This window comes from Trichomycterus rosablanca, chromosome 1 (genome assembly GCF_030014385.1).
Source record: "Trichomycterus rosablanca isolate fTriRos1 chromosome 1, fTriRos1.hap1, whole genome shotgun sequence".
Classification (NCBI taxonomy): Eukaryota; Metazoa; Chordata; class Actinopteri; order Siluriformes; family Trichomycteridae; genus Trichomycterus; species Trichomycterus rosablanca.
The window spans coordinates 73,192,672-73,206,315 of NC_085988.1; the positions used below are offsets into that span (position 1 = coordinate 73,192,672).

The window sequence follows — 13,644 nt, forward strand, 5'->3', positions numbered from 1 at the left end:
TTCCCAAATTTTGGAGACTAGTATTTTATGTCACACAAAAAGTGTACAATTGGAAGATTATCATCTATTTACTTTTACATTAGGGCTTCATTAGCCTAAGCAATATCACCTGAACAAAAAAAATAAAACAATAAAAATAAACCTGAACAGGATGCTATAAACATTTTATAGCCATTCGAGATTCTATCACATCATTTACTATAAACATTGGGATGTGTAATACCCCAAACAACATGAAAATGTCCGACATTCTGCTATCATTTTGATACTAAATGTCCTCTGGATTGAATACACAAAGGCCTAGTATGGTTAAGCTGAAAAAACATATAAAGTAAAAAGGGAAAAAACCTTTTAAAGAAAACTGTACAATATAGCAAAAAGTCTAAGACTATTAATCGTTTATCATTTTTCTTGAATACATTGTTTTTAATCATATATCAAATAATTAGAATAAAAATGAGTTGAATTTAATATGGCACAACTTAGGTATAACATATCAAATTATTATGTATATTTTATGATTTGAAAAAAAAACATTAAATTTGAGAAAAATGCAAGGTCTTTAGCCCCCCTATATGTCATGGTAGTCTTAATTTCCTTCGGGATCAATAAAGTATCTATCTATCTATCTATCTATCTATCTATCTATCTATCTATCTATCTATCTATCTATCTATCTATCTATCTATCTATCTATCTATCTATCTATCTATCTATCTATCTATCTTGGGATTTTAGTGAAAAAAGATAGAAACAGGTTGCGTGTCTGTACCCTCTGACAAGCTGCAATTAAATAAACATTTCTTTACCTGAAATAAAGTAATCTTTGAAGTATTTATGTGTGCCTCACTGCTGAGCATCAGTGGCATGGCAGGTAGGCATGATACTGCAGTCCGCGCCTGCCTGGCAATAATAATAGTACATATTTTACAGGTCATCTGCCATATAGATCAGCAAGAAGGGGGCAAGGGTTATAGTATCATACCCACCTGTCATGCCACTAATGGCTTACATACCTATATACTAAATTTAAGCACATGCAAGATCTTGGTCTCAGACTTTTTGTCACCACTGTATGTCATCGAGGTCTTGGGATTTTAATGATATCTGCAACTGTTTGTCTTGATCTTGGTAAGAGACCAATGTTTTGTGTACTTTAATTGGATGCAGTCAAACTAGCCTATTACTACAGGCACCCAAAAGTCATTATCAGTGGAAAATCATAATCACTAACAAGGAACTTCAAAGATGTCTTTCAAGTGAACAGCCTACAGAACTTTGTTTTGACATCGATGTTGATATCCATTTGAATAACTCAAGGCCCATAAGTCTGTATATTTTTGTGTTACTTTTAGATTGATTATAAGATCTTTGTTTACAGATGTGGTAGACCTCACTCACTCTCTAAGCCACTTATCCTAACTAGGGTCGCGGGGGTGCTGGAGCCTATTCCAGCTCTCAATGGGCACAAGGCGCACACACATACACCGATCAGGCATAATATTATGACCACTGACAGGTGAAGTGAATTACACTGATTATCTCATCATCACGGCACCTGTTAGTGGGTGGGATATATTAGGCAGCAAGTGAACATTTTATCATCAAAGTTGATGTGTTAGAAGCAGGAAAAATGGGCGAGCGTAAGGATTTGAGCGAGTTTGACAAGGACCAAATTGCGATGGTTAGATGATGGTCAGAGCATCCCCAAAACTGCAGCTCTTGTGGGGTGTTCCCAGTCTGCAGTGGTCAAGAATGGTAAACCGGCAACAGGGTCATGGGCGGCCAAGGCTCACTGATGCACGTTGGGAGTGAAGGCTGGTGCGATTCAACAGACAAGCTACTGTAGCTTACATTGCTGAGGAAGTTAATGCTGGTTCTGATAGAAAGGTGTCAGAATACACATCACAGTTTGTTGCGTATGGGGCAGCAAAAGGGGGACCAACACAATATTAGGAAGGTGGTCATAATGTTATGCCTAATCAGTGTACACACACACACAAACATCTAAGGGCAATTTTAGTATCTCTAATTTACCTAACTGCAAGTCTTTGAACTGTGGTAAGAAGCTGGAGCTCTCAGAGGAAACCCACGTGGACACGGGAAGAAGACGCAAACTCCACACAGAAACGACCCAGACCACTCCACGTGTGAATCAAACCCAGGACCTTCTTGCTATGAGCCAGCATGCTGCCATGGTAGATAACCTTATGGCCAAAAACATTTAAAGAGCTAAGTTTCTCAGTATCAGCAGGAATAGACCCTTGTCAATGTCATCAAAACCAAATATGACGCTGAGTATGCACATCTGTATGTGGATTGTGTGTACAGTCTTGCAACCTAAATTGTTTTATATATTCTACAGGGCTTTAATGCATGTGTTTAATAATACACTGAATCAAATGCATTACCTGGTTTGGATGATTGCATGCCATACACAAATAAAGCTTGTGAAGACAGATTCAGACAGAATTGCCTTGTTTCCTCTTATATTACAGGGTAGGGAGAGTGCACATGGCCTCTGGCATGCAGTTTATTTTTAACTTGCTCATACCGCTGTCTGAAAAAGATGCTCCTGGCCTCCCATCAGTGCAGTCCCCTACTAGCAGCTGTGTACGACAGGACAGAGGCAATGAACAACCAGAAAATAATATCTCCATCATGCTATAGCACTTTCACATTTACAGGTGGAGCTGGTCACAGAGAAGTTAAAAAAACATGGGTGACAAATTAAAGATTAATAAATAAATAAAAAGTAGAAATAAATGATTTTAGGAGAGTGCCAATGTAAGCCTGTTTACCAGGTTTGAATGCCAGGGCCCTGCTGTAACGAATTGGGCTAATGTGACGAGAGGGGTGGACACACACGCAGAGATGTTTACACGATGTTTAATAATAACAAAAGACAAGACAAGGTTACACAAAAAAGACAAGGTGTTCACAAGACGAGACACACTAACACATGACCTAAGCTAATTGCTAATCTAAATGCTAATGCTAATCGCTAAGCTAATTTAAACACGAACAATGCTAAAGCTAATCCTAAACCCTATGCTAAGGCTAAACATTATCTTAGACTAACACAAGACATGAACAAGACTAAATAAGACTAGCACTAAGCATGAACTAGACAAGAGCAGCAGGAACTAAACAAGCGCAGAAACTAGACAAGAGCAGCAGGAACTAGACCAGAACATACCAAATCAAACCAAAATAGTCTACAATTAATGATCCACTTGCTTCCTTAAATGCCCTTAGCATTTTCCCTAAACAAGGTGCAGCTGTGGATCATTAACAGGAGACCAATCACAAAAGGGGCGTTGGCTTGAGACTGAGAGCAAACACACTCCTCTAACATGTGCTCCCGAAGAGAGGGGCGTGGAGTACAGAGAGGCTGGATTCGTGACACCTGCTCTGCTCCGTCTCTGGAGGCAGCTCACCCATACAGCGTGGTTTGGCCGAGATGGCAGAGAGGTGCTGCAACAGCAGTTGAGTTTCCCGGATAGCAATATAAAGAATGTCGTGAAATGGGTTGCCAGAAAAATCCAGGCCAGACTGAGCCCAGCCTTAGAAAGATGATAGAAACGGGTTGCAACAGAGAAGCCAGCAAAGCTCTATCAGAATAGCAGTGATTAAACTGACATTTCTTCACATGAATTAAAGTCATTTTTGAATTAATCTTCTGTGCCACCCTGCTGAGCATTAGTGGCATGGCAGGTAGGCATGATACTGTAGTCCATGTCTGCCTGGCAATAATAATAGTGTATATTTTAGAAAAGTCTGTTACAATAACTACGCCTTATCCCACCTAAAGCACCGCTGTTCTACAATGTTTGCTGATGGAGAAATTTTAACCTACAATCTGACATATATACGAAGTCAAGGGTCTCTGCTGGATAGTATTACTGCCTAGTATAAGAGTGAATAAACTCCCTTACAGTTTTCTCTTGTCCCAGCAGTTTTTAACATAAGTACATTTAGCATAAAATGTGTTCGCCATTTTAATTGTAACATTTCACTTAAAAATCCTTGTTTGCTATAACATTTACACAGATTTTTTTGAATGCGATTAATCGCAATTAACTATATGAAATTCTGACATTAATCGCAATTAACATTTTTAATTGTTTGACAGCCCTAATATATTTATATACAGTATATATATATATATATATATATATAAAGTGGGGGAAATAAGTATTTGATCCCCTGCTGATTTTGTAAGTTTACCCCCTTACAAAGACTTGAACAGTCTATAATTTTTATGGAAGGTTTATTTTAACAGAGAGAGACAGAATATCAACAGTATCAAATATCAAAAATATAAAAAATCCAGAAAAAAAACATTAAATAAAAGTTATAAATTAATTTGTATTTAATTAAGGGAAATAAGTATTTGATCCCCTACCAACCAGCAAGAATTCTGACCCCCACAGACCGGTTATGTGCACATGAGGCACACAAATTAGTCCTGTCCCTGTATAAAACACTCCTGTCACAGAATCAGTTTATTTTGTTCAAATCTCTCGACCACCATGGGCAAGACCAAAGAGCTATCAAAGGACGTCAGGGACAAGATTGTAGACCTGCACAAGGCTGGAATGGGCTACAAGACCATCAGCAAAAAGCTTGGTGAGAAAGAGATCACTGTTGGCACGATCATTCGAAAATGGAAGAAATACAAGATCACAGTCAATCACCCTCGCTCTGGAGCTCCATGCAAGATCTCACCTCGTGGAGTAAGAATGATTCTGAGAAAGGTGAGGTCAGCCCAGAATTACACGGGAGGAGCTTGTCAATTATCTCAAGGGAGCTGGGAGCACAGTCACCAAGAAAACCATTAGTAACACACTTCGCCGTAATGGATTGAGATCCTGCAGTGCCCGCAAAGTCCCTCTGCTCAAGAAGGCTCATGTACAGGCCCGTCTGAAGTTTGCCAATGAACACCTGAATGATTCAGAGAAAGCTTGGGAGAATGTGATATGGTCAGATGAGACCAAAATTGAGCTCTTTGGCATCAACTCCACTCGCCGTGTTTGGAGGCAGAGAAATGCCCAGTGGGGGTGGTGTTCTTGGGGTCATATCCAGCATTTCTCTGCTCCCAGCTCCCTTGAGATCATTGACAAGCTCCTCCCGTGTAATTCTGGGCTGACCTCACCTTTCTCAGAATCATTCTTACCCCACCAGGTGAGATCTTGCATGGAGCTCCAGAGCGAGGGCGATTGACTGTGATCTTGTATTTCTTCCCTTTTTGAATGATCGTGCCAACAGTGGTCTCTTTCTCACCAAACTTCTTGCTGATGGTCTTGTAGCCCAATTCCAGCCTTGTTCAGGTCTACAATCTTGTCCCTGACGTCCTTTGATAGCTCTTTGGTCTTGCCCATGGTGGTCAAGAAATTGAATGGAAGAAACTGATTCTGTGACAGGTGTCTTTTATACAGGGACAGGACTAATTTGTGTGCCTCATGTGCACATAACTGGTCTGTGGGGGTCAGAATTCTTGCTGGTTGGTAGGGGATCAAATACTTATTTCCCTTAATTAAATACAAATTAATTTATAACCTTTATTTAAAGTTTTTTTTTCTGGATTTTTTGTTGATATTCTGTCTCTCTCTGTTAAAATAAACCTTCCATAAAAATTATAGACTGTTCAAGTCTTTGTAAGGGGGTAAACTTACAAAATCAGCAGGGGATCAAATACTTATTTCCCCCACTGTATAATATATATAAAATTTACAATTTCTTAAATGGTTTTATTGGATTTCCCCATCCTGTCTCATTAAACCGCAAGAAATAAAATTAAACCTTTCTTTCATTAAACCTTCAACACTGGTAAATATGCTTTTTTTTCGCACTTTTATTCACACGTGATTCACGTTTGTTCCAAATTAGTGCAAAGAAATAAATCGCATGTGTAAATACAAATATGTTGACGAGGGAAATGAACCATGTGAGCTATGCACATAATCACTCTAAAAATGTCCTGAACAACTGCATTTTCCTTTCTGTGTTATAGAGGACAAGACAGTGTTTACTTTTTTCTGAAGAGCAGAGACTAATGGTACCATCTCAAATTATATCCACCGCCCTATGTAGTGCACTATGTTGGACGTGACATAATAGAACTTTTACAAAAATTGTCCATAAAACGGCTGGTTTAAAGCCCCTAATATCCATCAGTAGCTTAGATAACTAGTTATTAATCATTCAGTGACTGTTAAAAGAAATGGTTTGTACTGTTAGGAAGTACCCTAAGTAGGGCATAGGCGACATTTGAGATGGGCCCACAGTCTCTTCTTAAACGGCGTTACTAATGAAGCAGAGGCTCTGAACACTAACTATTCCTTTTCTGCTCTTTGGCTATGCTGTAGTTCCTCAGTGCCAAACAGGTTGTCCAGTTACCTGCACAACCTTCCTTTTTCTGTTTTTTACCTTGCGCTCATTCATAGTGTTTGTACTGGTGGTTGTGATTACGGTTTATCTTGGGGGAGGGACATTTCTGTGATTGGCCAATGGACATGCAGCGAGGATACTGTGGTGGGCCAATGCACACTTCAGGATTATTATTCAGAAATATTTAAAACAGAATTTATTTTTCACTCCCTCAGCGGCCCACATACAGAGCAGCCCACCGGGAAAACTCCCGACCCTCCCGATGGCCAGTCCATCCCTGTCTGCAGCTATGCAGCTCCATACACAACAAACTGTGCTGCTCTGTGTATTCTGACCCCTTTCTATCAGAACCAGCATTAACTTCTTCAGCAGTTTGAGCTACAGGAGCTCGTCTGTTGGATCGGACCACACGGGCCATCAATGAGCCTCGCCCATGACCCGGACGCCGGTTTACCATTGTTTCTTCCTTGGAGCACTTTTGATAGATACTGACCACTGCAGACCAGGATTATATACAGTCACAACTGTAAATTGCTTGGATTAAAGTGTCTGAATGCTGTAAATCTACATTTGTGTGATAAAACATTTTAAATATGTAAAATAGAAGATTTTTCTCTCATGGTATCAGACTGTAAGATGTTCGTTCCTGCATGTTGATGGACGTCATGCCGGGCTGGAGTGAATTTAAACTTTGAGTAAAAGAGCACAAAGCATCAGAGAAACTTTAAAATCATTTTCTGAAAGCGCATCATGTGATGTTCACACGTCGTATTCATTCATACAAGGGTACAAACACGTCTAGATAAAAGCTCAACTAAATTTGTCCCTTGACGCTGAAGCAGAGCGCCTATCCTTCGCATCCATCACACCCCTCACCTTCATCGTGTCTTATTTTAAACATTTATGTGCTGTGATAACATCCTCTGTCATTACTGAGTTTTGTTTTTATTTTGATTTGATTTTACTCAGATTTCTTCATTATTTTATTTCTGACGTTAAGACCTGAATGAATAATAATTCCCTCATGATCTTTTAAATATAATTTTATGTCAAAGTTAGATATTTTTACAATAGAAAAACAGAAGAAAAAGACTAAAAAGTAAACACAATTCAATTTGCTGTTGTATAGCCAAAAATGTTTGGACAACCATGTGATAGACATTCCATGTGAAAACCACTTGATATAAATCAGTTTCACTCCTTCAGTCAAGATGGACAGATGGACCAACGAACAGACAGACAGAGAAATAGATAATTATATAGATAGATAGATAGATAGATAGACAGACAGACAGACAGACAGACAGACAGACAGACAGACAGATAATTATTAAATAATTATATAGACAGACAGACATATACTATAGTTATAGACAGACAGACATACAGATACATAGATAGACAGACAGACGGATAGACAGACAGACAGACGGATAATTATTAAATAATTATATAGATAGACAAACAGACATACTCTATTTATAGACAGACAGACATATGATAGATAGATAGACAGACAGACATATATATAGGTAAATAGGTAAGTAGACAGATATACAGACAGATATACAGCAAGATACTATAATAATAGACAGACAGATCAACAGACAGACAGATAGATAGATAGATAGATAGGTAGGAAGATAGATAGAAAATAATGTTAGACAGATAGATAGATAGATGATAGATAGATAGATGGATGGATGGATGGATGGATGGATGGATGGATGGATGGATGGATGGATGGATGGATGGATGGATGGATGGATAGATAGATAGATAGATAGATAGATAGATAGATAGATAGATAGATAGATAGATAGATAGATAGATAGATAGATAGATAGATAGATAGATAGATAATTATTAAATAATTATATAGACAGACATACTATAATTATAGACAAATAGATAAATAGATAGACTATAATGCTAGACCGACAGATAGACAGACAGACCGGCAGATTGACAGACAGACAGACAGACAGACAGACAGACAGATATATAGACTTTATTATCATTGTAGTTATACATAAAAACTTTGGTGGCTTTAGGACCCAACAGTGGCTGCATGGCAGAGCTGGGATTCGAACCCTCAACCTTTCGATTGATAGGGCCTGAAGCTCCTCCCACTGTCCCACTTTACACTAGAGGTTAATGATGCTGAGAGCAGCAGTGATGATAATCAGCACCACTCTCAGCTACATGCACACATTGTGACATCATCATGATGACATCACCACACTCCACACCTCTGGTATAAATTGCTGCGTTTCATGTGTTTGTGCTCATTTGATCTGAGACGCCGAGACAGTAAGCAGCATGAACGTGTTCTCCTGTCGGACTGTTCCATCTGACGAAGACGAGCCGCACAGGCAGGTAAACGAACCGGAGAAGAAGGTAAAGAAGAGAAAATGGTGGCAGAGACGCCAGAAGGTAGAGATGCAGGACGTGGAGGGTGAGAAGGGAAATGAGGTGATGGTAGAGAGGGAGAGTGAAGGATTGGAGAACCAGGTAACACATGTGGAAGAGCAGATGGTTCTGGAGAACCAAACAGAAAAACTGGAAGAGCAGGTGGTTCTGGAGAACCAAATACAGAACCTGGAGAAGCAGGTTGCTCAGGAGAGTCAGATGGATAAATTGGATGAGCAGGCAGTTCTAGAGGACCAGAAGCTGGTAAAGAAGATAGTTCTGGTTATAGAGATAGTGATGAAGGAGGTAGAGGTGCAGGTGGCTCCGCTGTACCCCATGTCAAATTTAGAGAATAAAATGGTCCTCAAAAACCAGGCACAAAGGCTGGAGAAGCAGGTGGTCCTGCTGGACCCAATGCCAAATTTAGAGGATAAAATGGTCCTCAAAAACCAGGCACAAAGGCTGGAGAAGCAGGTGGTCCTGCTGGACCCCATGCCAAATTTAGAGGAGACAATGGTCGTCAAAAACCAGGCACAAAGGCTGGAGAAGCATGTGGTTCTGATGGACCCCATGGCAAATTTAGAGAAGAAAATGGTCCTCAAAAACCAGGCACAAAGACTGAAGATGCAGGTGGTTTTGATGGACCCCATGCCAAACTTAGAAGAGAAAATGGTCCTCAAAAATCAGGCACAAAGGCTGGAGAAGCATGTGGTTCTGATGGACCCCATGGCAATTTTAGAGAAGAAAATGGTCCTCAAAAACCAGGCACAAAGACTGAAGATGCAGGTGGTTCTGATGGACCCCATGCCAAACTTAGAGGAGAAAATGGTCCTCAAAAACCAGGCACAAACGCTGGAGAAGCAGGTGGTTCTGATGGACCAGGTGAAGCATGTGGAGGAACGGGTGGTTCTTCAGAACCACATGCAAAACTTGAAGGTTCAGGCAGTTCAGACAATCCCAATGAAGATGCATAAGAAGCAGGTGGTTTGTAGAAACCAAATGCAGAACCAGGTGGTTCTCATGGTGGAATGGGACCGGCTGGTAGGTATGGGTGATTGGATGAACAAAATGGTGAAGCATCTGAGTAAGAACATGGTTTTGATGGTTGGGACTGATAAACCTGAGAGGGATCTGATGGACCAGTCAGGGACTTTGGAGCAGGTGGGTTTACAGGACCAGAGAGATAATCTGGAAGCACAGATGGTTCTGAGGAACCAAAAGAATGAATCAAACAAGTGGGTGGTTCTAGTCGTGGATAGAAAGAAACTGGATGACATGGATGAAGCACCTGAGCACCAGTGGACAGAATTGCAGGATCCAGCAGCTTTGGAGCTCCTGGAAGAGCAGAACCTGGATAGAGGATGCACTGAAGGTACGTTTGAAGGATTTTATAGATAAATAATGGTGAGCTGATGAAGGTGAACATTTCAAACTGAATCACGTTTCATTTCTCCATCAGATCCACTACAGTCTGTCATTCTGAAGAACATCTCCAAGGTGGCTTTAAAAAAATCGGACCTCGAGCAGCCGCAGGACTACGTCCCAGTTCCTCCCATCGTTGAAGCCCAACCTGGAGAGTCCGGGGCTCTGATGGAGACCGCGTGTGAAGATGAAGGTCTGGTTTCAATTCAGAAATACACGTTATACACGCTAGGTGGAGTAACGCTGGAGTTTCCTGTAACACGTGTGTGTGTGTGTGTCGTCTCTGTGTTGCTGTGTAGGCGTGTCCGAAGTTGAGGAGAACCAGCCTGAGAACCACACGCCCAGTACCGGCTACAAGATCCTCAAAGGGTTTGTCATCGGCGCTGCTGTCGTGTTGACGGTCATCATGGCTTCCCGTCGACTGCCCTCGATCTTCAGGCTCCGAATCTGATCCGCATCCGGAGAACGTGGGGCGGCCCGAATCACCCAATCTCACGCCGGCCACCAAAAAGCTACTTTTCCAAAAGCAAAATAAAAATAAATAAAATGCATTCATGGACGTGTTGGTTTGATTTTGTGCACACTGAGAAAGAATTTCATTCCACTGGGGAACACAAGGGCGGCGCTCACGGACCCGGTGGAATGAAATCCAGCAATCGTGCTTCAATGGAAAGATTACACATTACAGGTAGTTGTAGGACTTGATTCATCATATCAGGTCAGTTTCTTCCATCGCTCTGTGGTCCAGTTCCGATGCTCACGTGCCCATTGGTGGAGCTTTTGGTGGTGGACAGGGGTCAGCATGGGCACCCTGACTGGTCTGCCGCCAGGGCTGGACTGGGAACAAAATTCAGCCCTGGACTTTTGGACTGGATCACACCACACATATCACCCCCTAATCAAATGTTAGATGATTGATATTAATAGTTTTCATCTATCTTATCTAATGTTATTAACTCACTATAATAAAAATTAAAATAATAAAAAAATAACTACAAACAAATATGTGTATATATATATATATATTAGGGCTGTCGAAGTTAACGCGATAATAATGCATTAACGCGATCCCAATTTAACGTGATGAAAAAATAGTGCCGTTAACACAAATTCAATTTGGCCCTGCGAGTCATCCGTAGTTCATGTTGAGACTTGACCGTGCACGGCATCTCTCATTAAGACGGCGTTTCTCAAAGTGTGGGGCGTTTCTCAAATGTAACCGAGCGTCGTAGTGATGCACTTTCTTAATAAAGAAATAAATACACGGTATATTCACAAGTTGTCGGGAGTATAACACTTAATTAACTTCTTCTGTTACGGTACCGAATAGCGGACAGCTAGAGTCATCGCATTAGCCAAGCATGCTATTCCATGAACTATGGAAGCCCCAAAGGGTCAAAACACACTCACTTCGTGTAGAAACGTCCATCAAACCATTGTCACGATACAACCACAGAAAAGTCTGTTACAATAACTACGCCTTATCCCACCTAAAGCACCGCTGATCTACAATGTTTGCTGATGGAGAAATTTTAACCTACAATCTGACATATATACGAAGTCAAGGGTCTCTGCTGGATAGTATTACTGCCTAGTATGTGAGTGAATAAACTCCCTTACAGTTTTCTCTTGTCCCAGCAGTTTTTAACATAAGTACATTTTGCATAAAATGTGTTCACCATTTTAATGGTAACATTTCACTTAAAAATCCTTGTTTGCTATAACATTTACACAGATTTTTTTGAATGCGATTAATCGTGATTATATGAAATTCTGACATTAATCGCGATAAAAATTTGTAATCGTTTGACAGCCCTAATATATATATATATATACAGTATATATATATACAGTATATAAAATTTACAATTTCTTAAATGGTTCTATTGGATTTCCCCATCCTGTCTCATTAAACCGCAATAAATAAAATTAAACCTTTCTTTCATTAAACCTTCAACATTGGTAGATATGCTTTTTTTCGCACTTTTATTCACACGTGATTCACATTTGTTCCAAATTAGTGCAAAGAAATAAATCGCATGTGTAAATACAAATATGTTGACGAGGGAAATGAACCATGTGAGCTATGCACATAATCACTCTAAAAATGTCCTGAACAACTGCATTTTTCTTTCTGTGTTATAGAGGACAAGACAGTGTTTAAATTTTTCTGAAGAGCAGAGACTAATAGTACCATCTCAAATTATATCCACCGCCCTATGTAGAGCACTATGTTGGACGTGACATAATAGAACTTTTACAAAAATCGTCCATTAAACGGCTGGTTTAAAGCCCCTAATATCCATCAGTAGCTTAGATAACTAGTTATTAATCATTCAGTGACTGTTAAAAGAAATGGTTTGTACTGTTAGGAAGTACCCTAAGTAGGGCATAGGCGACATTTGAGATGGGCCCACAGTCTCTTCTTAAACGGCGTTACTAATGAAGCAGAGGCACTGAACACTAACTATTCCTTTTCTGCTCTTTGGCTTTGCTGTAGTTCCTCAGTGCCAAACAGGTTGTCCAGTTTCCTGCACAACCTTCCTTTTTCAGTTTTTTATCACAGGCTTTTTCTGCACCTCCTGTACGCTTTTTCGACCCTTTCTCCATCTCGCACTCATTCATAGTGTTTGTACTGGTGGTTGTGATTACGGTTTATCTTGGGGGAGGGACATTTCTGTGATTGGCCAATGGACATGCAGCGAGGATACTGTGGTGGGCCAATGCACACTTCAGGATTATTATTCAGAAATATTTAAAACAGAATTTATTTTTCACTCGCTCAGCGGCCCACATACAGAGCGGCCCACCGGGAAAACTCCCGACCCTCCCGATGGCCAGTCCATCCCTGCCAGCAGGTGAGCATGAAGTGCATATGACAGAGAGTGCCTTTATAGTCTTGACTTTACTGGTAGATCGTTGGTTGCTTCTCTTTGGTACCTGCACTCTCTCGTAGTGCCGTGATGACAGGCAAATAAGAGTCAGATAAAACAAAACAAGACAAGAAAAACTCTTTGACCATGATTTAGCTTATTCTGAGAAAGAAGAGTTGCTCATATGAATTACAAATTCACAATGAATTAGTTGAAACATCATGAGGTTAAGGTACCAGTGCATTGCACGTCTTCAGAGGACACATAAATGAGGAATTCCAAATTAAAAAATACATTAATTTTCAATGTTTCAACATAAAAACAACCCCAAATTTGACTGCCTTTTACAACACTTTGTTTGGCTGTAAAAGAGGGTTGCTTGGGTAACACAGAGTCTATTAAACACGCCCACCACCGCTGAGATCCAGATTAGAATCGCAGTGGTGCTACCAGCTGCCTGGGGCCATTTAGAGTAAAGTTACATTTATCAACAGCAGCTGAAAATAAGCTGGAGTACCAGCATGTTGAGCCATGCAGAACAACA

The 13,644-nt window shown here is 40.4% G+C and overlaps 1 protein-coding gene across 1 annotated transcript; it reads left to right on the top strand.

Annotated features, from left to right (window-relative positions):
• The first annotated feature begins 8,705 nt into the window (after positions 1-8,705).
• LOC134324546 (uncharacterized) lies at positions 8,706-10,778 on the top strand. Its single transcript, XM_063006429.1, has 3 exons — positions 8,706-10,177; positions 10,265-10,420; positions 10,527-10,778. Exons 1-3 carry the CDS (start codon positions 8,716-8,718, stop codon positions 10,676-10,678), a joined length of 1,770 nt encoding a protein of 589 aa, XP_062862499.1. The 5' UTR covers positions 8,706-8,715; the 3' UTR covers positions 10,679-10,778.
• The last annotated feature ends 2,866 nt before the right edge of the window (positions 10,779-13,644 follow it).

What these genes read in the sequence shown, in the direction of transcription:
- LOC134324546 (XM_063006429.1), top strand. Translation starts at nt 8,716, where the DNA reads ATGAACGTGTTCTCCTGTCGGACTGTTCCATCTGACGAAGACGAGCCG. An exon ending in GGATAGAGGATGCACTGAAG is followed by an intron (nt 10,178 to 10,264) that starts GTACGTTTGAAG and finishes TTTCTCCATCAG; the next exon opens with ATCCACTACAGTCTGTCATT. An exon ending in GACCGCGTGTGAAGATGAAG is followed by an intron (nt 10,421 to 10,526) that starts GTCTGGTTTCAA and finishes GTTGCTGTGTAG; the next exon opens with GCGTGTCCGAAGTTGAGGAG.